We start from the raw sequence: 24,548 nt of genomic DNA, 5'->3' as shown, positions 1-24,548 counted from the left end.
GGAAACAGAAGTAGAAGGATCAAGAGCTCCAGGCTAGCCTGAACTACACAGTAAGACTCTGTTTCAAAAACAGGGTGTGTGTTTGCATATATACACACACATATATATATATATACATCAATATATACACATACATTTACATACACACATATACATATCTAAACATAAATCAGTGCCAGGGAGAAGCCTTGAATAGATTTTTTAATTTCCAAATAAACAGAGGACTTTTGTTTATTAATTCATCTTTAATACTAAAGAGGAGACATTCTGAACTATCTTTGGTCTAGAATGCTGGTTGATCCTAGAACCTTTTCTTGTTCAGGTAAGCTTTATTAGGTTAAAAAAAATGAACCTGCAGAGAAATCAGAAGATGATTATATTAAGTTTGTGCACCATTTCAGCTTCTTAAGTAAATTGTTATAGTACAATAAATGTAAATGTCAAAAATGTGTAGTGGGGGAGGGTGGGGGGAGAAATAAAAATAAAAATATTAAAAACATAAAAAATGTGTAGTAGTAATAATAAATGTTAAGAACATGTAGTTAAATAATAATAATCTTATTGGAATTTTAGAATTTTTGTGAGAAAATTTATACTCTTATTTTAAAATATATCATAGAGTCAAAACTAATGAAATTAGAAATAAAATGCATTCACATTTTGAAAACAATGTATGATTTCACTGTGACTTCAAATATTCACTCTAACTGGGAGCAAGTTTTTCAAGATGTTAAAATAAGTTGAACTATGCCATACTATTCTAAATAGCTATGAAATAAAACAAGAATTTCTCACTGGTTTTCCATTTCATAAGCTCTGCTCAACTTGTGAGTGAGATAACACAAAGTCCCTACTATGTTTTACTTTGTAACAGTCCTGGACTTGAACTCAGGGACTGGGCACTGTCTCTTAGCTTTTTGACTCAGGGATAGCACTCTACCATTTGAGCCACACTCCACTTTTGGCTTTTTTTGGTGGTAAATTGGAGATAAGAGTCACAAGCTGGGCGCTGGTGGCTCACACCTGTAATCCTAGCTGTAGAGCACATGGGCAGCAAAGATGGCGCTGAGAGGGAGTTGAGTGGGCAGAGCCCAATTTGCTTTACGTTCAGTGTGTAACCAGCCCGTGGAAGCTTAGGTGCATGATAGGGTGTGACCTTGACAGTGATTGGTTCCTCTTCCTCCCCTCCCATGCCACCCGTTCTTTTTTTGCTTTAAAAAGGGCTGCTCTGTGTTAATAAACAAGTTTTCTTCCTGCTTGACTTGACTCCCTGCTGAGTCTGATTGTCTCCCAGGCTGAGGGAGGCTGGGGAACCTTTCCTCAGACCCAGTCGTTTTTTGTGGGACCAACGAAGACCCAACACCTAGCTACTGAGGAGGCTGAGATCTGAGGATCACAGTTCAAAGCCAGCCTGGAAAGGAAAGTCTGTGAGATTCTTTTTTTTTTTTTTTTCTGGTCGTGGGGCCTGAACTCTGGGCCTGGGTGCTGTCCCTCAGCTCTTCAGCTCAAGGCTAGCGCTCTACCACTTGAGCCACAGCGCCACTTCCAGCTTTTTTCTTTTTGCTTATGTGGTGCTGAGGAATCGAACCCAGGGCCTCATGCATGCAAGGCAAGCACTCTACCACTGAGCCACCTTCCCAGCCCTGTGAGATTCTTATCTCCAATGAACCACCAGAAAATTGGAAGTGGCACTGTGGCTCAAGTGGTAGAGTGCTGGCCTTTTGCTGAAAAGCTCAGGAACAGTGCTCAGGCCCAGGGTTCAAGTCCCATGACAAAAAAAAAAAAAAAAAAGAGTCTCACAGACTTTCCTGCTCCAGCTGGTTTTGAACCTGAACCTGATCCTCAGATCTCAACCTCCTAAGAAGCTAACATTGTAAGCTTGAGCCACGCTTTGTTGATACAATCAACCAAACCATGGACTGGCTATGAACCATGGTGAATATGGTTGTCTGTAGGAAGTAGCAGCACACAGCCTTGTTAATAGAATGATTCCTTAGGTTCAAATTGCAGTCTAGTCCCTAGTATTGTCATCTTGGGCAAGTGAATGAACTTCTCTGTGCCTTGATTTCTTGGTCCATGAACAACATAATAAGAATACACACACTTGAAGTGATTGCTGTGGAATTTAAATGCAGTTTATAGACAGCTCTTAGAGAACAAACAACAAGCACTCAAAAAGCTGGTGGTAAAATAATATTAAGAATAAAAAACTTGGAATACTTCTTGATCCAGCGATTTAAGAATCTGCTATTTCTTGATTCTAGTCTTAATCAGTGTGGCCAGAAGGCAGCAACTATCAAATTACTTGTTTGCAAAAGCAGCTACTTGATTCCATGGCAGACAAGCAAAACTCCTCATGTAAGATCTCAGGTATCCATCTCCCAAGTGACTCTTACATACACTACACTTCATGAAGCACCACATTAATTAGGCTCAGGAGTATTCACACAATTATGTGTTGCTTTGTTTATCCAGACATCTGAACTATAAGTGCTATTTATTTCATTCACCCAAATTCTTGAATAGCTATTTATTGTCTATCATATACCAGGCATCATTAAGTCAATAGCTGACTGCAAGTTTAACTTTTAACTTGCTGTAATATCTTGGTTGAAAAAAAAAGAACATTTTGGCTCAGAATACTTTAGGAGGGCTACCAGCTGGATCACTTCTAAGGTTGAAATGAACACTTTTAAAGAACATGGCCATGTATGGTGGTGGACAACTATAATCCCAGCACCTGGGAAGCTGAACCAGGAGAATCTCTATTTCAAGGACAGCCTGGGCTAAATTGTCTCCAAAAAGCAAAAACTAAAAATAACATAAGCCAGGTGCCAGTGGCTCACACCTGTAACCCTAGCTAATCACGAGGTTGCAATCTGAGGATCACAATTCAAAGCCAGCCTGGGGAGAAAAAAATCTGTGAGACTCTTATCTCCAATTATCCACACAAAGTCAGAAATGGAGCTGTGGTTCAAGTGGTAGAGTGCTAACCTTGAGTAAAAACTTCTCAGGATCCTAGGCACAGAGCTCAAGCCCCTGCACAGCACAAAGGAAAAGGAGGAGGAAAAAGTGGAATAGGAGGAGGAAGAGGAGGAGGAGGAGGAGGAGGAGGAGGAGAACATATATTAATGGAGTCAGTAGAAATAGGCAACTTCCAGCTATTTCTACATGCAGGATATATATCCATTCTACTTTCATAAGAAGTGGAGATATTTCTTTGTTGCTTTGTATGTCCCTTCCCCATGGTATAACCCCTGCTTTCATTGTATTTGATGTTAGTATAATTTGTGGAGGGGAAGGGAAAAACAAATCGTTTAAATAGGGATACAGGTGGACCCATTGCAACAATGAGACATACAAGTTGTATGTCGAAAACAAACTTTACAACTTTGGTGGGGGGGGGAGGGTTAGGGGGGGAAGGGGGAAGGATGGGATGGGAAGGGGAAACAAAGGAGGCTACAATGCTTGATAAGAAATGTACTCATTATCTTGCTCATGTAATTGTAACCCCTCTGTACAGAATTTTCACAATAAAAAAAAAGAAGTGGAGAAATTAGGAAAGAGATGGTAAATGACTTCATATGTTAACTCGAAATAATTATTTATATTACCAGTACTAATTGCAGCCTTGAGTATCTTGTTCAAGACTGTATAAAACTGTCTCTTGGTTTAACTTGACATCTGCCATGAATGAGAATAGAGTTTAGAAACAGGTTCTTGAACTATTTTTATATCAAATTCCTTATTATACATTGTCCAGAAAAAAAAAAAGTGTACTCTTAGCTGGGTACCAGTGGCTCACACCTATAATCCTGGCTACACAGGAGACTGAGATCTGAGGATCACAGTTCAAAGCCAGCCTGGGCAGAAAAGTCTGTGAGACTCTTCTCTCTAACTAATCACAGGAAAAAAAAAAAAAAAAAAGCTGGAAGTAGCACTGTGGCTCAAGTGGTACAGTGGTGGCCTTGAGCAAAAAGAGTTCCAGGACAGTGCCAGGTCCAGAGTTCAAGCTCCAGGGCCAGCAAATGAAGAAACACCTTTATAGTAACAATAAAACATTTTTAATTCCTTATTATAAGGTTCCCTTGACTCCTTCCCATCTGTTTTGCATGGCCCAAATTAGAGCACCTTGTCTTGATCTTTGTCCCACACAGAAGCACATTTTCCCAAGGTATTTAAACCCAAACCTGGGCACTTTTGAGCTTTCCCAGAAACTGACAAAACAGTGTTTGGGTTGTTTCTCAAAACATTGAAATAAACTAGTTCTTTCCCTTAACCAAAATTCTTTAAGCCTTATAAACTTTACTGTCCCTCAGTGTTGATAATTACTCTGACACCAGGAAGGTAAACTGCAGTGCTTTGAAAATTGACCCAGTAAATGCTTAGAAATGATTGCCCTGGCTTTTAGGGCTGTTTTTAGGGTTGTTTTGTTGGTCTGTCCAAGGGCCTGGGCCCTGTCCCTGAGCTACTTTTGCTCAAAGCTAACAAGCTAGCACTAGAGCCACAGGGCCACTGGCAGCTTTTCTGAGTAGTTTAGTGGGGATCAGAGTGTCAGGGACTTTCCTGCCTGGGTTGGCTTCCAACTGTGATCCTCAGATCTCAGCCTCCTGAGGAGCTAGGATTATGGGTGTGAAGGCCTCAGGTGGCTAAGGCTGGGGACACTGCCTTCTGGGAAGCCCCTGCCATCTCCAGAAGCTGAAGCAGACATAAGCAGCCCCACCCAGGAACTGCAGATATGCAACTTTCACGCCTCAAGGAGTCACTCTGACATGTTGCCCTGGCTATTCCGGGGACGGAGATCTGAGGATCGGAGCTGGAAGCCAGGCAAGTCGGGGAGCTGTTTTATCTCCAGTGAGCCACGCCAGGCCCGGAAGCAGAGCTGTGTGTCCGGGGGTGGAATCCTGGCCTGCAGCGCCCAGGCCGGGGTCAGCGCCCAGGACCCAACCGCAAGCCCCAGAACAGCAACACACGCGTGTCAATTCGCTTCCCAGGCGGCTGTAATTCAGGCCGCCCGCAAGGGGGAGCCCCTGAGCACAGCTCCGCCGGGCCGCAGAGGGAAGGCTTTTGTTCTGCTCTGCGTCCGGCGGAGACGGGGGTCTCAGCCCAGGCCGGCCTAGAGCTAGCCATCCTCCGGCCTCAGGGTGCGAGTCAGCAACAGGAGCGAGTCATCACGCCCGGCCGGGAGGCGAGACGTCCGGATCCTCCGACACTTAGCCGACCTTTAGTCCCCGGGTCACTCCGCCCGGACTAGTCCCGCGACTCGGAGCGGCTCCGCCCCTGAGTGAGCACGTCACGTGACGCAGCCCAATGGGTGTGGCCCGACGTCGGGCTGGAGAGGGGAAGCTGCGTCGTCACGTCACGTGACGTCCTCCCGCCAGCCAATGGGTGAGCGCGGCGGCGAATTTCGAACGTGGCGGCGGTCGGCGCGGGCCGCAGAGACGTTGTCGCGGCCTGCGGGACCCGGGTCACGGGCCGGCGCCGGCGTACGGCTTGGCGGGGGTTCCGGGCCTGTGAGGAGGACTGGAGCGACCGCCGCAGAGTAGCGCCCAAGGTACCGTTTGTGGCCGCGCCCGCGGGAGGAGAGGCGCCGGGCCCACTTCCGGCCGCCGCGCGGCTGCGGCCGCCCCGGGGCCGCTGGCTTCCGGCGCGCGGGGGCCCCCGGGGATCCCCGGCCCCGCAGCCCAGGCCCGGGGCCTCCTCCCCGGAGAAGCCGGCCCGACGTCTGGTGCGTGATTCTTAGATGTAATCACGAACACTTAAGAACACACCTGCACACACCTGCAGGGCAGCCTCCAGAAACTTCCTGGGGCCGGTTGCTTTATCTAATTGAGTTACTACCGGGGCTTTACAAACAAGAATAGCCGCGCCCATCCGCTGGACGCTTCCAGAATGCTGTCTGTACAGAGTGAAGCTGGACCTACACGATCCGTGTAAGGTCCCAGACACTGCAGAGCAGAATAACAGATAGTTGATGGAGGTGCTCAGCTTTGTGATGAAGATTGTAGCACCAGCTTGTTGCCTTTGTTTGCAAGAGTAAGAGTTACGAAGTGCAGACTAGTATTAAAAGCGTTCAGGAAAAGTAGTTCGTTAAGCAGGACACCGGTGGCTCACAAGTAGCTCAGATTCTAGCTACTCAGGAGGCTGAGACTGGAGGATCGCAGTTCAAAGCCAGCCCCGGGCAGGAAAGTTCATGAGACTCTTACCTCCAATTAACCACCAGAAAAACCGGAAGTGGTGCTGTGGCTCAAGTGGTAGAGTGCTGGCCTTGAGCTGAAGAGCTGAGCCCAGGCCCAGAGTTCAAGCCTCACGACAGACAAAAAAAATTAATAATAATAGTTTGTCATACATACTAGCATACTGAAATATATCTGATTGGCAGCACAGAAAGATTGTGTACTTATTTTGTTTTTCTTTGTGTGTATGCCTATCCTGGGGTTTGAATTCAGGGCCCGGATACTACCAAAGCGTTTTTTTTTCCTGTATGTTTTTTATTGTAAAAATGCTGTATAGAGAGAGGGGTTACAGTTATATGAACAAGGTAATGAGTACATTTCCTATTGAGCATTGTTGCTTCCTCCTTTGTTTTCCCCCTACCATCCCTTCCCTCCCACCTCCACAACTACCCCCTTTACCCTCATCGAAGTTGTAAAGTTCATTTTTCAACATAGTGTTTTGTACATCTCACTGTTACAATGGATCGACCTGTATCCTTATTTAATCATTTTGTTTTTTCCCTTTCCCTCTTCGAATTAGAGAAGTGTATATACAAGATGCAGGGCACCCACGTCAAATACAGTGAAAATAGGGGTTATACCGTGGGGGAGGAGCATACAAAGCAAAAAAAAAAATCACATGGTACATTATAATTACATTAGAAACAATAGCAAGAAACAAAAAGGTATTTGTGACCCTATCTTGGGGTTCATTTCTTTTAACATCATTTTATATGGTCTTATGTACATAGCTTTTGGCCTTTTCTGCTTGTCTTACACATATACTAGTTATAATGGAAACCATGGGACCTATGTTTCTTTGGGCCCGGCTTACTTCACTTAATATAATTTTTTCCAAGTCTTTCCATTTCCTAACAAATGGGGCAATGTCATTCTTTCTGATGGAGGAGTAAAGAAATGTTCAACCTCTCTAGCCATAAAAGAAATGCAAATCAAAACAGCATTGAGATTCCACCTCACCCCAGTTAGAATGGCTATAATCAAGAACTCTAATAACAACAGATGCTGGAGGGGATGTGGACAGGGAACCCTACTGCATTGTTGGTAGGAGTGTAAACTTGTTCAACCTCTTTGGAAAGCAGTATGGAGTTTCCTCAAAAGACTCCATATAGAGCAATCCCACTTCTCGGTGTCTACCCAAATGATCACAAGCCAGACCACACTAAAGCTACCAGCACAACTATGTTTATTGCAGCATTATTTACCATAACTAAGATATGGAACCAACCCAGATGCCCCTCAATAAATGAACGGATCAAGAAAATGTGGTATATGTATACCAAAGCTTTTTTGCTCAAGGCTAGCACTCTGCCACTTGAGCCACAGCTTCACTTCTGACTTTTTGGTAGTTAAATAGAGGCTGCACTGCAGGTGTGTTTAGGTGTGTTCTTAAGGAAAATGTTGGTTATTACATGGTTTCTGGGGGTTTTTTTGAGGTAGAATGTCACTGTGATGCCCAAGCTGGCCTCAAACCCATGATCCCCCTGCCTTGTCCTCTGGAGTAGCTGGGATTACATGCAGAGGCTATAGCATCCTATTACTAGTTAGCTTTTAAAGCTGCAACATCGAAGCTGTGACCAGATTACCTAGCTAACCTACTTTGAGTAATTCTACAGTTAATCTCTACTTCAGCCCTATTTATGAGCAACCTGTGTGTTCAAACTTGAGTTTGGTGTTTGAAAATATCTCTGAGAACAATTATTCTTTACTCTCTAAGATTTGTAGGTAAAAGATGGCCAAGGAAAGATGCCAGAAAAAGTCTTTTCAGGATAGTCTTGAAAACATAAAGAAGCGAATGAAAGAGAAAAGGAACAAAAACTTGGCAGAGATCGGCAGACGCAAGTCCTTCATAGCTGCACCCTGCCAAGTAATCAGTAAGAGGTTCTGATATTATCCTGTTACATCACTTTTTAAGTTTAGAGTTAATAACTAACCATTCTCATTTATCTTCTTCTAGCCAACACTTCTTCATTGCTGAAGAATTACCAGGACAACAATAGAATGTTAGTTGTAGCTTTGCAAAATGAAAAATTCAAAGTACGAGAAGCCGAAGAAGTGATACTACAGCTAAGAAAAGAATGCTACTACCTCATGTGCCAACTGTATGCATTGAAAGAAAAGCTCACTTCCCAACAAACAAAAGAAACAGTTCAGGTATTTTTATTGCAAATATTGAAAAAAAAATACCCTTTAATAAGCACTTTAGATCTTTATTTGTTTGTGCCAGTCCTGAGGCTTGAACTTGGGGCCTGGGTGCTGTCCCTAAGCTTTTTGTGCTCAAGACTGTCCTCTACCACTTAAGCCACCTCCATTTCCTGCGTTTTTGGTAATTCGTCGGAGATAAGAGTCTCGGACTTTCCTGCTCAAGCTGGCTTCAAACCTTGATCCTCAGATCTTATCCTCTTGAGTAGCTAGGATTACAAATGTGAAACACCAGCACCCAGCAAATTCACTTATTTTTAAGTTAATATCTGACGTCTTTTTTAGTAGTAGACCTATGCTGTGGCACAGATGTGTTGCCAGTAAGGATATTTCAAGCATGTAGATGATTTTGAGGCTTATACCTGCCTGACTTGCTTCTTCAAGTAGGTAGCAAAGCCATGTGCAGAAGAAATACTGTTTTGCTACTCCTGGTCCTCTTGGAATGTTTCAAATAACTAGGCAACAGCTAAAGGTCGAAGCTGATAGTTGAGGAACACTAGTCCAGAAGTTTCATCAAGGTTATCTTCATTTTTATGTGAACTTTTCTATGTAGTTTATTATCTAGTGGAGTTTTGTAAGAACTACTGTGTGTACAGTATATCTCCCCGGAACAGGAGTATTGAAGTGACATATCAAATAGCTAAATAGGTAAGAATACATCCTAAATTCCAGGTAAGAAACCTTCTGAACATTTTAGTAGCCATATTTTTTTATTTGATTCTATTTGTGTCCAAGATTATAAAGAAGAGGTTCAAATATGGAACTGGTAGCCAAAAGACAACAAACATGGACAAGGTTTGTCTTAGGATATATTTTTTATGTCTTTTTGTTGGTTAATCCTGAGAAGAGTAATGATGAGCTAGTTCCTGCTTCCCTTTTCCCAGAAGCTACTGCCTGAGAAAGTACACAGGGCAGAGAAAAAGAGAAGCATGTCAAGTGTCAACAGTACAGTTGATGTTCTCCCCAGCAGCCAGATTTTTGCAGTGCCAGCAAATTCCATTGCATTGGTACTTACTCCAGCTGACCAGCTAAAAAACCTGTTGTGGGGCGAGCTTGAGAAAGGAACTCAAGTCACTGCTGTGATGATAAAAGTCAATAAAAGAGCTTATGATTCCTTATTTTAAGTATGTGATATAGATTATATAATATATGCATGTATACATGTACTTACGCTTTATGTGATATAAAAACAATACACAGATTGATTTCACATTTGTATAAGCGTTATTTAAATTTTTCTTCAATGTGTAATCTTTAATTTTTCTTTATTCAGTCAGTTGTAGGTGGTAAAATAGCTCACCAAATACATGAATCCTCCTGCTTACTTTCTAGTTTTTGCTGAAATCAAATGGAATAGTATAGATTGAATACTCAATAATATCACAAAACAATGAGGAGAAAATTCCATAATTACAGATTCTTTAAGATTTATCAACTTTTGGACTGGGAAGGTGGCTCAGTGGTAGAGTGCTTGCCAAGCATGCATAAGGCCCTGGGTTTGATTCCTAAGCATTACATAAGTGAAAAAGCCAGAAGTGGCACTGTGGCTCAAGTGGTAGAGCACTAGCCTTGAACTGAAGAGCTGGGGGACAGTGGCCAGGCCCAGAGTTCAGGCCCACGACCGACCAAAAAAAAAAAAAGATTTATCAACTTTTTATAATTCCTTAGAATACAATATTATATACTGAGCCGTTATATTCTTGGCATTTGAAACAATGGTTTATTTTCTGTCATGTTCTTACTGTATTTGTCATACATTCCGAACCATCATTCTAAACTTGTACTTTAGTGTTCAAGTCAACTTAGCAGTGATGAGTAAGAATGTTTCTCTTGCCTATCAGAAATTAGCTTACCAATATTTTGTAATAATAATAATCATTTAAATAATATTGCTGTATGAATATTCTTCCTTCCTCTATTTATCTTGAAGAATAATACCATTTTCTAATTTCTGAAGAACAGTGTTAGCCTAAAGTCAATATTGTACATGGTCATCAAGCTTCAAAAACCAGTTGAATGAAATTAGAATGCCTTCTTAGGAGATATACTAAAACTCTCTTATTTCTGCTTCTGTCTCTGTACGTGTCCTCCATCTCCCTTTACTACAGTGGCTTCTATTGAAAGCCAGCCCCCTCTCCTTGTGCATCACATTTCTAGAAATTTATGTCTTCACTATATCCTCCAAAGGAAAGGCAAATAAAACTTCTCCCCGTCATATCTCCTCATTTTTATTTTTGTTCAGAGAAGAATTTAAAAAACAAAACAACAGAAAAAATACATGCACTGTTAATTCCATTCTCGTTTCAAATCACTGATTTATGTAGGGCTTCTACTGCTATCATTCTATATCAACATCAACAGAACCTCCACATTTCCACACTCTAGTCACTTTAGTGACCATGCACACATGCAGTAGTTTGCAACAGAACAGTCTTCGTCTGAAACTTTGTATCTCTTGTATTTCTTGGCATAAGCCCCCTGTTAGCTTTCTACTTTACTGCTCTCAGTCAGTCTCCTTGCTGGTGGCTTATTTTTAAATGCCAATTGCTCTACTCTCATATACCATCTACTGGTAATTTTCAAATCCATAACTCAAAACCTATGCACACACACACAGAGAACTGCTACTATATATCTCCACTTAAATAGTTGGAAAGCTTCTCAAGCATAGTTTGTACAAAACACAATCCTATTTTTTTCTTTCCCAAACATATTGTGTATGTTTTTTCCTCTCCATAATTCTTTTGGTCTGGTTGTAGGGCCTGAACTCTGGGCCTGGGCGCTGTCCCTCAGCTCTTCAGCTCAAGGCTAGCGCTCTACCACTTGAGCCACAGCGCCACTTCCAGCTTTTTTCTTTTTGCTTATGTGGTGCTGAGGAATGGAACCCAGGGCCTCATGAATACAAGGCAAGCACTCTACCACTGAGCCACCTTCCCAGCCCCATTATATTTATTATATATATCAAGCCTAGAATGAAAGCTTTAGGAGGATAGGGTTTGATTACTTCTCAGCTGTCCTAGTCCCAATTCCTAAACTGGTTGATACTATAGTGGACTGTTAGTAAGTAGATATGGTGAAAGAGTTCATTTGTTCAGTAATGCACATTTATAACTGTGTTTTTACACACTAGTACACAGTTAATTGTTTTCTTCTGTTTTAATACCATAACAGAACCAGGAGATATCGCCCTCTAAAATGGACTCCAGTGGTGACAGCAGTTCCTGTGATTTATCAGTGAAGGATTTATGGTTAGTATCAAATTTATTAGTATGGTTATACATACTGAGAAAGATTTAATTTTGTGATCCATTTACAAAAGAAAGTTTGTATCATGGAGTCTGATGCTATATCTAGAATGTATGTAAGAAAATTTGATGTGTTAAAATTCTGTATAGCCAAATGTGAGCTTTCTTTGTCTTATATTTAGTTACCTCTTCAATGTCCAGGTGACAGAAGCTTCACTGGATCTATTCTTTTGTTTTGGTTTGTTTTTGTCAGTTTGGGGCTTGAACTCTGGGCCTGGGCACTGTCCCAGAGCTATTCATATCAAGACAAGTGCTCTCCCACTTGAGCTACACTGCCACATCTGGTTTTTCTTGTGGTTAATTGGAGTTAAGAGTCTCGTGGACTTTCCTTGCCCGGGCTGGCTTTGAACCTTGATTTCAGATCTCAGCCTCCTGAATAACTAAGATTACAGGCATGAGCCACTGGCGCCCAGCTTCGCTAGATCTTGTATGTTCATTTGTTCATTTTCTTGTGTTCTAAAACAAGGTCTCACAAGTATTCCTCTACCTTTTAAGTGCTAAAATTACAGGCATACACCACTGTGCATGCTCACAGCTTTTACTTTTGTTTGTTATTTACTTTATTCACTTTTTTACATACTAATGTTTGAATTTTGGACCTTGTTCTTGCCTAGGTAAGTATTCTACCACTTGAGCCATGCTCCTGCCATTTTTGCTTTAATTACTTTTCAGATAAGGTCTCATTTTTGCCCTGTCCCCATGGTCTTTTTTTTTTTTTTAAACTGCCCTCAATAACTTAGATGGATACCATTGGAAAATTTACAATCTTAAAAGTAATCTGGTTCAACCAGGCTTTGATGGCTCACATCTGCAATCCTAGCTACTTAGGAGGATGAGATCTGAGACTCACAATTCAAAGCCAGGCAGGGCAGGAATGTCCATGAGACTTACTTCTAATAAATTACCAAAAAAGCCAGAAGTGGAGCTGGCTCAGGTGATAGAGCACTAGCCATGAGCAAATTAAGCTTAGGGACAATGCCCAGGCCCTGAGTTCAAGCCCGAGGACCAGCAAATAATACTAGTAGTCTGATTTAGGAAAAACTGTATAATAAAACATCACCTTTGGGGCTGAGAAGGTAGCTCAGTGGTAGAGTGCTAGCCTTGAGCTGAAGAGCTGATGGACAGCGCCCAAGCCCTGAGTTCAGGCCCACAACCAACTAATAAATAATAATAATAATAATAATAATAATAAAGCATCACCTTTAATATATCCATCACACTGTCTCATTGATCCAAGTCCTTTTTCTATCTGAACCCCCCCCCCACGTACCCTTTTCTCTTGGATCAAGTGTATTTAATGCTTGTTTATGAATTGCTGAGATTAGTTTAACTCATTGAAACCCAAATTGAATTATAATATGGAACTTTAAGCCAGGCCAATAATCCCAATGCTTAGGAGGGAGAGGCTAAAAGGATTTCAAGTTCAAAGACAGCTTGAGTTTCATAGCAAGAGCCTGTTTAAAAAAACACACACACAAAAGAAAAACACGCAGCATTGCTCTCAATGCAGCCCAGGATTACTTACTGTTACTATGTGGCCCAGGTTTCTAAGCATTATGGGGTATAGTAGTTACTGACAGTACCAGCAACATGGTCCTGCCCCATGTAGAGAATGATTCCAAATATTGGCAGATAATCCCCTAGAAAGCATACTTCTTCCCAGGAGGACTATTGCTATAGACAATTGCCTTTGTTGCTTTTAACTCCCTCCCTTCTCCTCACCAAGTACTGACAGAGACAATTTCTAACCCATAAGCTAGAGTGGGAAATTCTCTACAAAGAATGAAGTTATGAGTAGAATTAAGCGTCCTGTAATAGGTTTTGAATATTTAAAAAAATTGCTTCATTAATCTAAGACTGATTTTGTTTTTAAAGAGAGTGAATGTTAAACAGTTACAGAAGAGTTCAGTAGTTGAAACCATTAAAGCATTTTCACGAACAAATCACAGTAGAGCCTATGATAAACCATGACCTAAATAGTTGAGCAACCAAGCTGCATTAAAAAAAAAATTATACATATGTACACATGCACACAAACGTGTGTGTGTTTGTGTGTGTGTGTGTGTGTGTGTGTGTGTGTGTGTGTGTGTGTGTGTTTAAGTTGGGTGTTGTTTCCAATAAATGAAATTGAATGATGGCATGTTTTCAGGGGGAACTTTCCAGCTCTCTAATGGGATCTGAATGTCAGTTGTAACAAATAAGTCACCATATAATTGCTATAAATGGTTTTGGTTTCCTTTGATGGAGAACAGATGTATTAGTTTGGAATGCAATTATGAAATAATACTAAGGAAAGGGGAAAATGTAATTTTAGAAAATATTAAATTTGGCTCTCTTTTATAATTGCTAAATTAATTTTTAATTTTCATTTTCTAAGGCAAGTTCCTCCTCAAGAAATTGACCTTCCAGGACACAAGGAGTCATTCGAAGTAGAAGGTAATCCCAGAAAAATCTAAAAATATTAGGAACACAATCTTTGAAGAAAAAAATAGCCTAATTTCTCTTTTTAATTTAAAAAAAAATTTTTTTTTGGGGGGGGGTCCAGTCATGGGCCACTCTGGGCCTGGGCACTGTCCCTCAGCTCTTCACCTCAAGGCTAGCGCTCTACCACTTGAGCCACAGCACCACTTCCAGCTTTTTTATTTTTCTGCTTACGTGGTGCTGAGGAATCAAACCCAGGGCCTCGTGCATGCAAGGCAAGTGCTCTACCACTGAGCTACCTTCACAGCCCTTAATTTAAATTTTAAATCTCTTCATCTGGTATTCTGCTCAAAGCAAATCTATTTCTTTTACATAGAATAATACAGGTTTAAAATAAATCCACGTAGCCGAGCACTGGTGGCTAATACTTGTAATCTCAGCTACTCAAGTAACTAAGAGCTAAGGATCATGGTTCAGAGTCAGCCCTGGCAGGAAAATCTGAGACTTTTTTTTTTTTTAATATATATTTTATTGTAAAGATACTGTACAGAGGGGTTATATGAGCAAGGTAATGAGTCCATTTCCTATCAAGCATTGTTACTCCCTCCTTTGTTTTTCCTCTACCATTCCATTCCTCCCCAACTCCCCAACCCCCCTACAAAGTTGTACAGTTTGTAGTGTCTTGTACATCTCGCTACAATGGGTCATCCTGAATCCTTATTTTTGCATTTTATTATTTCCCTTCCCCTCTACCCAGTTGCCCCTCAGTAGATGAATGGATCAAGAAAATGTGTATGTATGTATATCAAACACACACACACACACACACACACACACACACACACACACACACACACACACACACACACACACACACACACACACACACACACACACACACACACACACACACACACACACACACACACACACACACACACACACACACACACACACACACACACACACACACACACACACACACACACACACACACACACCCCTTATGAATTCTATGCCTCCATCAGAAAGAATGACACCACCCCATTTGTTAGGAAATAGAAAGACTTGGAAAAAATTATATTAAGTGAAGTAAGCCAGACAGTGAGACTTTGATCGCCAGTAAACCACCAAAAAGGCAGAAGTGGAGCTGTGGTTCAAGTGGTAGAGAGCTAGTGTTGAATATGAAACCTCAGTGACAGGCATATATATATATTTAAAGTCAGGTGTTGGTGTAAGTCCCATCACTTAAGAAGTAGAGGCAGATGGGGCTGGGAAGTTGGCTCAGTGGTAGAGTGCTTGCCTTGCATGCCTGAGGCCCTGGGTTCGATTCCTCAGCACCACATAAGCAAAAAGAAAAAAGCCGGAAGTGGCGCTGTGGCTCAAGTGGTAGAGTGCTAGCCTTGAGCTGAAGAGCTGAGGGACAGTGCCCAGACCCAGAGTTCAGGCCTCACGACCGTAAAAAAAAAAAAAAAAAAAAAAGAAGTAGAGGCAGAAATGCCAGTGCCAGTAGCTCATGCCTGTAATCCTAGCTACACAGGAGGCTGAGATCTGAGGACTGTGGTTCAAAGCCAGCCTGGGCAGTAAAGTCCATAAGACTCTTACCTCCAGTTAACTACCAAAAAACCAGAAGTGGTGCTGTGGCTTAAGTGGTAGAACACTCACCTTGAGCTAGCTCAGACAGTTCCCAGGCCCAGAGTTCAAGCCCCATGACCAAAAAATAACTAGCAGCAGGAAAACCTGGAGTTTGAGGCCAGCCTGGACTAGATGTATATAAAATGAGATAATATCTCAAAAATAAAGAAAAACAGCCAGGTGCTGGTGGCTCACACCTATAATCCTAGCTACTCAGGAGACAGATATTAGGATCAAAGTTCAAAACCAGCCCAGGCAGGAAAGTCTGTGAGATTCTTATCTTCAGTTAACCACCCTAAAACAGGAAGTGGAACTGTGGCTCCAAGTGGTAGAGCAGTAGCCTTGATCAAAAAAGCTCAGGGACAGCACCTATCCCCTGAGTATAACTGACCAAAACAAAAACAAAAACTAAAGCCATTGTGCCAAATCTGCAGTCAAAAGCCCAGTCAATTGCTATGGCTGGAGTTTACTAAGCCCTACTATATGCTAAGCTCTGGGCTGTGCACTTTACATACATTATCCTACCTAGACTCCACAAATGCTAGGAATAAAGCTACATCTGGCTCCATGTTATACAGTTTCAAAAAAGTAAAGTATTACACAAAAAGTAATCCAGATGGTGAGAGGTAGGGTTTTAACTCAACTCCGAAGCCATACCTTTCTACTTTGAAATTGATGTGTCCAGATTATTATCAATCCCCCTCTACTTACACTGAGCTTTGAAGAGGGATAGATTGGCCCCCTTACCAGGACTGTCTCTGACTACAGTGTCTCCAGCAGCAAAGACTCCTTGCTCTGGCCTCCAAAACCACTGAAGACACAAGACAAGTGAACTAAGACAGCCTCCACATCAGGCCATGCAGTAGCGTCTGGCAATCTGGTCATCAGTTCTTTCCTGCTCACTGCCCTCTTTTTTTCTTTCCCTATAAAGATGAGTCCCCTCAGATGGCCGTTCATTGACATTAGCCCCACCTGGGGGGCAGGGAGACATGTTGCTAGCTTTCCAAATCTTTTTCTTTGCTGTCATTTACCCCCTCCAAAAAAAGAAAAGGAAGAAATAGTTTTAGAATAAGCAAAAACAGATGAATACCCTTTTTTCCTTATTTTCGTGGCCTTCCAATTATCCAAATCTTACTTTTCATAGAACAACTTAGCTTATATTTTCTCGGTATATTTTTTCCCACTTTGGAATATGAAGCTCTTTTCCTCTCCTTCCCTGTTCATAGATTATGGAGATCATTCATTTTCCTTTAAACCTTTGGACCTAGAGCATGTATAACCTCATCTTAGACTAGTTTTTAAAAGTACATGATATTTTCTCACAGGTTAAATACAAACCATCAGTTGCTTAGTGGCAAATAATGGTCATATTACGTTTTCCCAATTTTGTTTGCTTATTGTAAATGTAGAAAAAATTAATAGAATGACTTTTCTACAACTTTAAATTTAGGATTTGAAGTTCACATTTCCAAAACCTAAAATTTTCTCTTATTTGTTTTTTTAACTCTTAGAGCAAATACCTACTTTTTCTCAAGATGCACTTGGATGTGACTTGGATACAAGTGATGCTAAATGTTCTGATGATGTCTTACCCAGGACAGTATCTCTCCGTCGCCATTTAAGAAAAGACTTTCATAGTTTAAGTGAATGTAGTCCCTTGGAGGATTTTGAAACCAGTCATTTTACAGGGCCATCTGTTGAACTGGAAAGTGTTAAATACATAGACCCAACAGTAAACGTGCGCATACTTGAAAATACACAAGGAAAGTTTTGTCAGTGGAATAAAGACCAAATTAACAAGTCACCAAGGCCAATTCACCCAAGAAACTTTACCAAAACAAAAGAAATCATTTTGGACCCTAAACCTGAACAAATTAAAAGTAAGTCTAACAACACACAAAGAAAAAGAGAAAAAAAAAGAAAAGCCCAAAGAAGAAGGTCAGAATCTAAATCAAAGAATAAAGGAAACCAAAGTGGAAATAAGCAAACTGTTTGCAAAAAAAATATGGATGATGCTGTCAGTTCCAATGATGCTTACAATTTTAATTTGGAAGAGGGTGTTCACCTCACTCCTTTCCGACAAAAAATGAACAGTGATTCTACTAGAGAAGAAAATAGCAGTCAGTCTGAAGCAAGCAATTGTGAATCTAGTGTTTCAGAAAATGGCTCTGATGACCTCTATCTACCCCCTTGCAAGTACACCTCAAACCCGGACAGCCAACCGGACAGACCAGTCACCAGGCCTCGGTCTAAAAGAGCACTAAAGTACATGGATAAAGAAGACAAGGAAGGTTCTCAGCCAACAACTCCTACTAGTAAGTGATGGATGCTGTTCTTTCTCTCCATCTTCAATGTTTTTGATAAGTGATCACTCAGTGCTTTTACTGTACTTATCATCTGCCTCTCTGTGGGAGGTTATGATACTTCCCATCTGCCTCTCTTTGGGAGGAAGTTGTAGTCTGATTCAATAATGGGGCAGAAGTAGAAATCCAAGTTGTGTTGTTGCTCTGACCTAATTCAAGCAAATGTAAATCTTCTTTAACAATATGACTTGTCTGCTCCTTGCCATGAACAAGTCATAATTTCTACTGTCAGTAAATGAGACTTCTCAAAAGCTGAGAGGAGGCAAGCAAGCTTCTTTGTAGAGTTGTCGAATAAAAAGATCTTTTGTGCATTCATGTGAGACGTTCCCTTGAAAATGAAATTATAAACTTAAATCTAGTGACTTGTCATTTGAATGGCTTTGCTTTGTACTTCATTTGAAAGAGACCATGATTTTAAATAATTTTCTAGTTAATGAAGGTGGGCTAATCAGACCAAGAAATCTAGGTTGGCAGGAAAAAGACATGGGTCATCTGTTGGTAGTGCAGCCTGCACCTGCCCACACAGGTGTTCACTCGGGAATTTTAGTATGTAGTCAGGTTATATGATTTATTTAAAAATTATTGTCAGTGGGCACTGATGGCTCATGTCTGTAATCCTAACTGCTTAGGAGGGTAAGACCTAAGGATTTCAGTTTGAAGGCAGCCCAGAAAGGAAAGTCCATGGGACTCCTATCTCCAACTTAACACCAAAAAAGCAGAAGTAGAGGTGTAGCTCAAGTGGTAGAGCACCAGCTTTGAGCAGAAGAAATTAAGGGATAGCATCTAGGCCCTGAGTTCATACAAAAGATATGCAATAATTATAGAATAAATTAAACAAGATTGACCAAATGTTGAAAAACTTTTGAAGCTGAGTACTTGGGGTTAATTATACTATTACTATCATCTTTGTATACATGTGAAAACATCTAAGTTTTGTTTGGTTTTGGTGGTAGTATGGTTTGAACTCTGCCTTGTACTTGCTAGGTAAGCACTCTACCACCTGAGCCACCTGGTAGCTATCTTAAGTTTTGAAAGGAAAAACAATTTTTTTTTCTAAAAGAGAGAATACAAGCATCAGTTGTTTTAAATGCAGTCATGGGCCATACCCCTTGAGTAAGAATGAGTGTCTCTGTGGGTTTATTAAACACATTAACATTTGGCAAGCATTGTTCTAAAATACACCAACTTATCTGATAGTGTTGCTTAGAAAATATACTAAAAGTTGGGGTAATTAATGTAGTGTGTTATGGTGACAGAAAAGCACAATCTGAAATTCAGTTCACACTGCAGCATGTGGCTTAGTATACAGTCATCTCACAGTCATAATTTACTAACTATTAATATTTCAAACTTATCTAGCTTGAAAGAGATGCAAAAAATGGGAAAGGTTTTTTTGTATGGGGGTAGAAGAGGCGCCAGTTGTGGAGCTTGAAGTCAGGGCTTGGGCACTGTCCCTGAGCTTTTGTGCTCAAGGCTAGAACTCTGCAACCTGAGCTACAATTCCACTTTCAGCGTGTGTGTGTGTGTGTGTGTGTGTGTGTGTGTGTGTGTGTGTGTGTGTGTGTGTGTGTGTGTGTGTGTGTGTGTGTGTGTGTGTGTGTGTGTGTGTGTGTGTGTGTGTGTGTGTGTGTGTGTGGTGGTGGTGGTGTGTGTGTGGTGGTGGTGGTGGTGGTGGTGTTAACTGAAGATAAGAATCTTTTTTTTTTTTTTTTTTATTGTAAAGATACTATACAGAGGGTTACAGTTACATGAGTGAGGTAATGTGTACACTTCCACTTCCTCTTGAACATTGTTACCCCCTCCATTGTTTTCCCCCTACCATCCCCTCCCTCCCTCCCTTCCCCAAGGTTCTTTTTTTTTTTGATTGTGATTAAGTGATTACTTAATTTCCGGAAATTCACAGTATTGTGGAATAATGATGCTCATTTAAAGTCACAAGTTCATTCTAACTTTCCTGGAGCAAATTGTCTATCACAGTCTGTAATATATAACGGTGCTCATATGTTATATACCATATATGTGATCAGCAGCATGGGGATATTTAGTAGTGGTTCAACCAGATGAGTGGGAGTTCTTTGTTTCTTAAGTCCTGTTAGTTTTGTCATATTACCTAACATTTTGGATTCATCATCCACTTATCAGGGAGACCATGTACTGTTTGTAAGATAAGAATCTTAGAGACCTTCCTGCCCCACCTCTCTTTGAATCTTGATCCTCAGATCTCAGCCTCCTGAGCAGCTAGGATTACAGGCATGGGCTACCAGTGCCTAGAGGAGAAAGTTCTAAAAACCGATGAAATGGCAGATTTTGTATCTATTTCAAATGTATAATTCTAAATTCTGTAACACAAAGGTGCAATGCCTACGTGCTGCTGGTCATATAAAATAATATTTATCTAAATTTATTCCAGGAAATGAAAATGAGGGTTTGTTTTTTGTTTGTTTGTTTGTTTTATCAGTCCTGGGGTTTGAATTTAGGGCCTGAGCACTGAGCTTCTTTTGCTCAAGACTAACAGTCTAGCACTTGATCCACAGTGCCACTTCTGGCCTTTTCTGATTATGTGGTACTGAGGAATCAAACCCAGGGCTTCATGCATGCTAAGCAAGCATTCCCAGCTGGAGGTTTTTTCTGTGTTATCTGTGTTATCTGTCTTTGGAAGAATAAGGAGGTAGGGTGGGGAGGCACAGAAATGGAGGACAAAGGGTAAAAAATGTAGCAGTGGTACTCACTAGACACTCTATGGAAAATGAACTGTACATCTTGTGGGTGGAGATGGGAGGGAAAAAGTGGGAGAGAATGAAGGAAGGGGTAGCATTGTCCAAAAAGAAATGTACTCTTTACCTGACTTGTTAACTGTAACCTTTCTGTATACCACCTTTATAATTGTGGGGGGGGGGGGGGGTGGATAAAAAGGGAAACATTTTTTTCCTTCACAAAATGTAAAGTGCCAGTTTGTGTATATTTAGATTATATAATTATAATTTTATTCCTGTGGTTTTTTTCTTGGAACTACTTGATAACAGTCATTTTTTGTAGGTGCACCTCCAGAGGCTCCCCAGACACCCCGCTGTAGCCTGAAGGAGATCACCAATGTCCCCTTATATCCTGTAGTCAAAATCAGGAGACTTTCTCTTTCTCCAAAACGGAATATAGAAAGCACAGCACAGTCTCTTCCTAAGCGCAGGTGTGCCACCATGGTGAGCTACAAGGAACCAACATTAGCTTCGTAAGTATATGGTTTGGGGAGGACCTGTTCAAAATGAGTGATGAGTCCTAGATTAAGCTTTAAAGTTTGATTAAAAGAAACAGCCAGGGATTGATGGCTCACACCAGTAATCCTAGCTACACGGCAGAGATCTGAGGATCCCAGTCTGAAGCCAGCCCAGATAGGAAAGCCTGTGAGACTTTTATCTCGTTAGTCAGCTAAAAGCCATGTGTGGATGTATGGATCAAATGGTAAAGCACCAGCCTTGAGCAGTAAAGCCAAGCAAGAACATGAGGTCCTGAGTTCAAGCTTCAGTACTGGCATATACACAGAAAAGGAAGAACACTAAAACTGGTAGTTCTGATAACACTTTATAATGAGTTAACACAGGATACTTAGAATTGTGCTTAATATCTTTTTAACCCTTGTAGGAAACTAAGAAGAGGGGATCCTTTTACAGATTTGTGTTTCTTGAATTCGCCCATCTTCAAGCAGAAAAAAGATTTGAGACGTTCTAAGAAAAGTGTGAAGCAAATACAAAAAACGTTGGATGCTATTTAAATTTATCCTCTACCCCCTTTCTATTGCTTTACATAGAGAATCTGTGAAATAGTACACAGGTGGATAGAACAGAATATTTGAATATTTTGTTAACAAGACACTAAATCATGAAGATGTCTTCAAAACAATACTTTTTAATTGTTTAGAATTCTTGTGCTATTTGCTTCAAAACAGCTGTGTTTTACAAAATTACATTCATCTGCCTATTTTTTCCTAAAGGCATAGGCTGATAAGTATACTATAGTAAAGAACTTTGTAAGATGAGAATCTTTTGAAACTAACTCCTTATGTAATTTTTGAATAGAAAAAAAAATCCTTGGTACTCCCAGGTAAAATTTTGTGGATCCCTTATGTGCCACTATTGGGTTTGTTTTATCTTGGTTTTGTCCAAGATATTGCTGTGTAGTCCAGGCTAGCCTCAAACTTAAAATTGTCCTGTGTCAGCCTCCTAGGTGGGGATTTCAGGCATGTGCCACCAAGCCTAGCACCACTGTTGCATGTAAGTTTTCAGATAATACATTTGTAGGATCATGATTAGAGAATCACTGGTTATTTAGGTTCAGTGACTGGTTATGAGCCCTAAGTGTATGTTGCTCAATGAGTACTTGGCAAAATCACAAGTTACAGACTTTTAGAAAAGCTCTTTAGTCAGACATCTTAAATGTGTGAATATTAAGGGCTATTTTTAATCAGCCAGTGAGAATTAACTTAGAAATTTTAACATGTATACTTATATATACCTTTTTAAACTTCAAATCACTAAAAGGATCAAAAGCCCTGGGCGCTGGAGGTTCAGACCTGTAATCCTAGCTACTCAGGAGGCTGTGATCTGAGGATCAAGGTTCAAAGCCAGCCTGGGCAGCAAAGTCCATGAGACTTATTTCTAATAAACCACCAGAAAACCCAAAGAGACGCTGTGGCTCAAGTGGTAGAGCGTTAGACTTAAGCTGAAGAGCTTAAAAAATTTTGCCTAAATGTACAAGATAGCCATTCTTAATCTGTTACAAGTCTGCATTCTATCACTGATCCTTACTTCCTATTGCCCTAGTCACTCACCAACCTTATTCTTACGATTCTCCTTCCTCCCTTCCTTTCCTTTCTTTTTGCCAGTCTTAAGGCTTGAACTCTAGCATTGGGCATTGTCTTTGAGTTTCTTTGCCTCAAGGCTAGGGTTCTACCATTTGAGCCATAGGCACCACTTCCAGCTTTTTTTGACTAGTTTATTGGAGATAAGAATCTCATAGACTTTTCTTGCCCCTGAAGACTTCAAACTATGATCTTCAGAGCTCAGTCTCCTGAGTAGCTTGGATTATTGGAGCCACTGGTGCCTGGCTTCCTTACAGGTTTCAACCGCTGCTTTTATACCTATTCTTTAATTTCATGAAAATGAACTGCAGAGAGGCTACACAGCAACTGAGGGGGGGGTATGGCAGAAGGATCATGACTTGAAGCCAGCCTGGGCTAGACCCTAGACCCTGTCGTTAAAAGAGATTGCCACTTCTTGCTCCACACCATTGATTGTTTGCATTTTACTGTTTCAAAACTCCCTGATGTAGCTTTGATTCTCACCCTCTTTCAGACCTAGTCAACCATTTCTGAAAAACCCCTGGTAGATTTTGTACTTTCAGTGTTGTGTATATATCTGTAGTGTTAAGTATTGTCTTGTGTTTCAACATTTTATATGAATTACCCTGTATATATTACCTTCTGTGGCCTTAATCTGTTTTTGAGGGTTGTCTATGCTGGTAGATGTATTTTCATAGTTGTATACTATTATGTAAATAAACCACACTTAACTGATGCATTGTCTGACAGTTTGTTGCCACTTTTTCATCATTTACAAATTAGTGCCACAGTGAATATTCTATAGCTCTTTTGGACCTCAATACTAAGATACAGGTTCCTAACCTATGTTTCGTGACCTCTTCTCCTAATCCCCACAGCACACCAGCTCTCACCTCACACTGATTACCTCTGATTTCCCTCCTGCTGCCTTTCTTCCACTTACATTTCTTCTCTTCGTAGACTTTAACCCTAAAAGCTGGCATTTCTAATTTTTAGTAGCACTATGGTTATTGAGAATGTGGAATAAATGCCTTCTTATAATGGAATATAAAAAAACTAGAGGTAACTAAATCTCCAGCATTGTTTTTTGTAGGAAAAACAGAAAAATGTGGCTTCAATGGGGAACTCTAAGGTGAATTCACATACAGCTACACTTAAGAAATGTTGATCTTGGAGTAAGTATTTGTTAGTCAAAAGACTTACACGAGTGACAATAGCATCCTTACTGTAAACTGGGAGCTACCCAAATGTCCACTATGGTAGACAAGTCTTTACATTCCAAACACAGACTACTGCCAATCAGCTTCCTAAAAAAAGAATACCAGCTTGAAGGGTAATAAATCGTATGTTTATCCACAGTCCAATCTTGTTTCTACTTCTGAGTGTCTAAAATTGCAAACGTTACTGCCAAGCAAAATGAAACCTGAAAATCTTTTCACCATTTTGTTTTACTAAGTGGCCATTTAAAAGGTTTTATTGGCTGAGTAATGAACAAGGAAAATGTGCAAATGCTTAATAGATATATGGAGTAGGGATGTAAAGTAACTTCCAGAAG

The 24,548-nt window shown here is 40.7% G+C and overlaps 1 protein-coding gene across 2 annotated transcripts; it reads left to right on the top strand.

Moving 5' to 3' along the window:
* The first annotated feature begins 5,328 nt into the window (after positions 1 to 5,328).
* Positions 5,329 to 23,728, top strand: Sgo1 (shugoshin 1). Of its 2 annotated transcripts, none has more exons than XM_070018681.1 (8): positions 5,329 to 5,388; positions 7,954 to 8,110; positions 8,194 to 8,390; positions 11,610 to 11,686; positions 14,121 to 14,179; positions 17,311 to 18,114; positions 21,199 to 21,388; positions 21,799 to 23,728. In XM_070018681.1, the coding sequence occupies exons 2-8, from the start codon at positions 7,969 to 7,971 to the stop codon at positions 21,926 to 21,928; spliced, it is 1,599 nt and encodes a 532-aa protein (XP_069874782.1). In that variant the 5' UTR covers positions 5,329 to 5,388; positions 7,954 to 7,968; the 3' UTR covers positions 21,929 to 23,728. The 2 variants fall into 2 exon arrangements, with proteins under 2 accessions (XP_069874782.1, XP_069874781.1); XM_070018680.1 differs by lacking the exon at positions 5,329 to 5,388 and adding an exon at positions 5,422 to 5,554.
* Positions 23,729 to 24,548: the final 820 nt, after the last annotated feature.

Source organism: Dipodomys merriami, unplaced genomic scaffold (genome assembly GCF_024711535.1).
Source record: "Dipodomys merriami isolate MVZ:Mamm:240054 unplaced genomic scaffold, mDipMer1.0.p SCAF_13, whole genome shotgun sequence".
In the NCBI taxonomy this organism is placed as follows: domain Eukaryota; kingdom Metazoa; phylum Chordata; class Mammalia; order Rodentia; family Heteromyidae; genus Dipodomys; species Dipodomys merriami.
The sequence above is the reverse complement of the archived record's forward strand: the minus strand, read 5'-3'. Positions and strand labels throughout refer to the sequence as shown.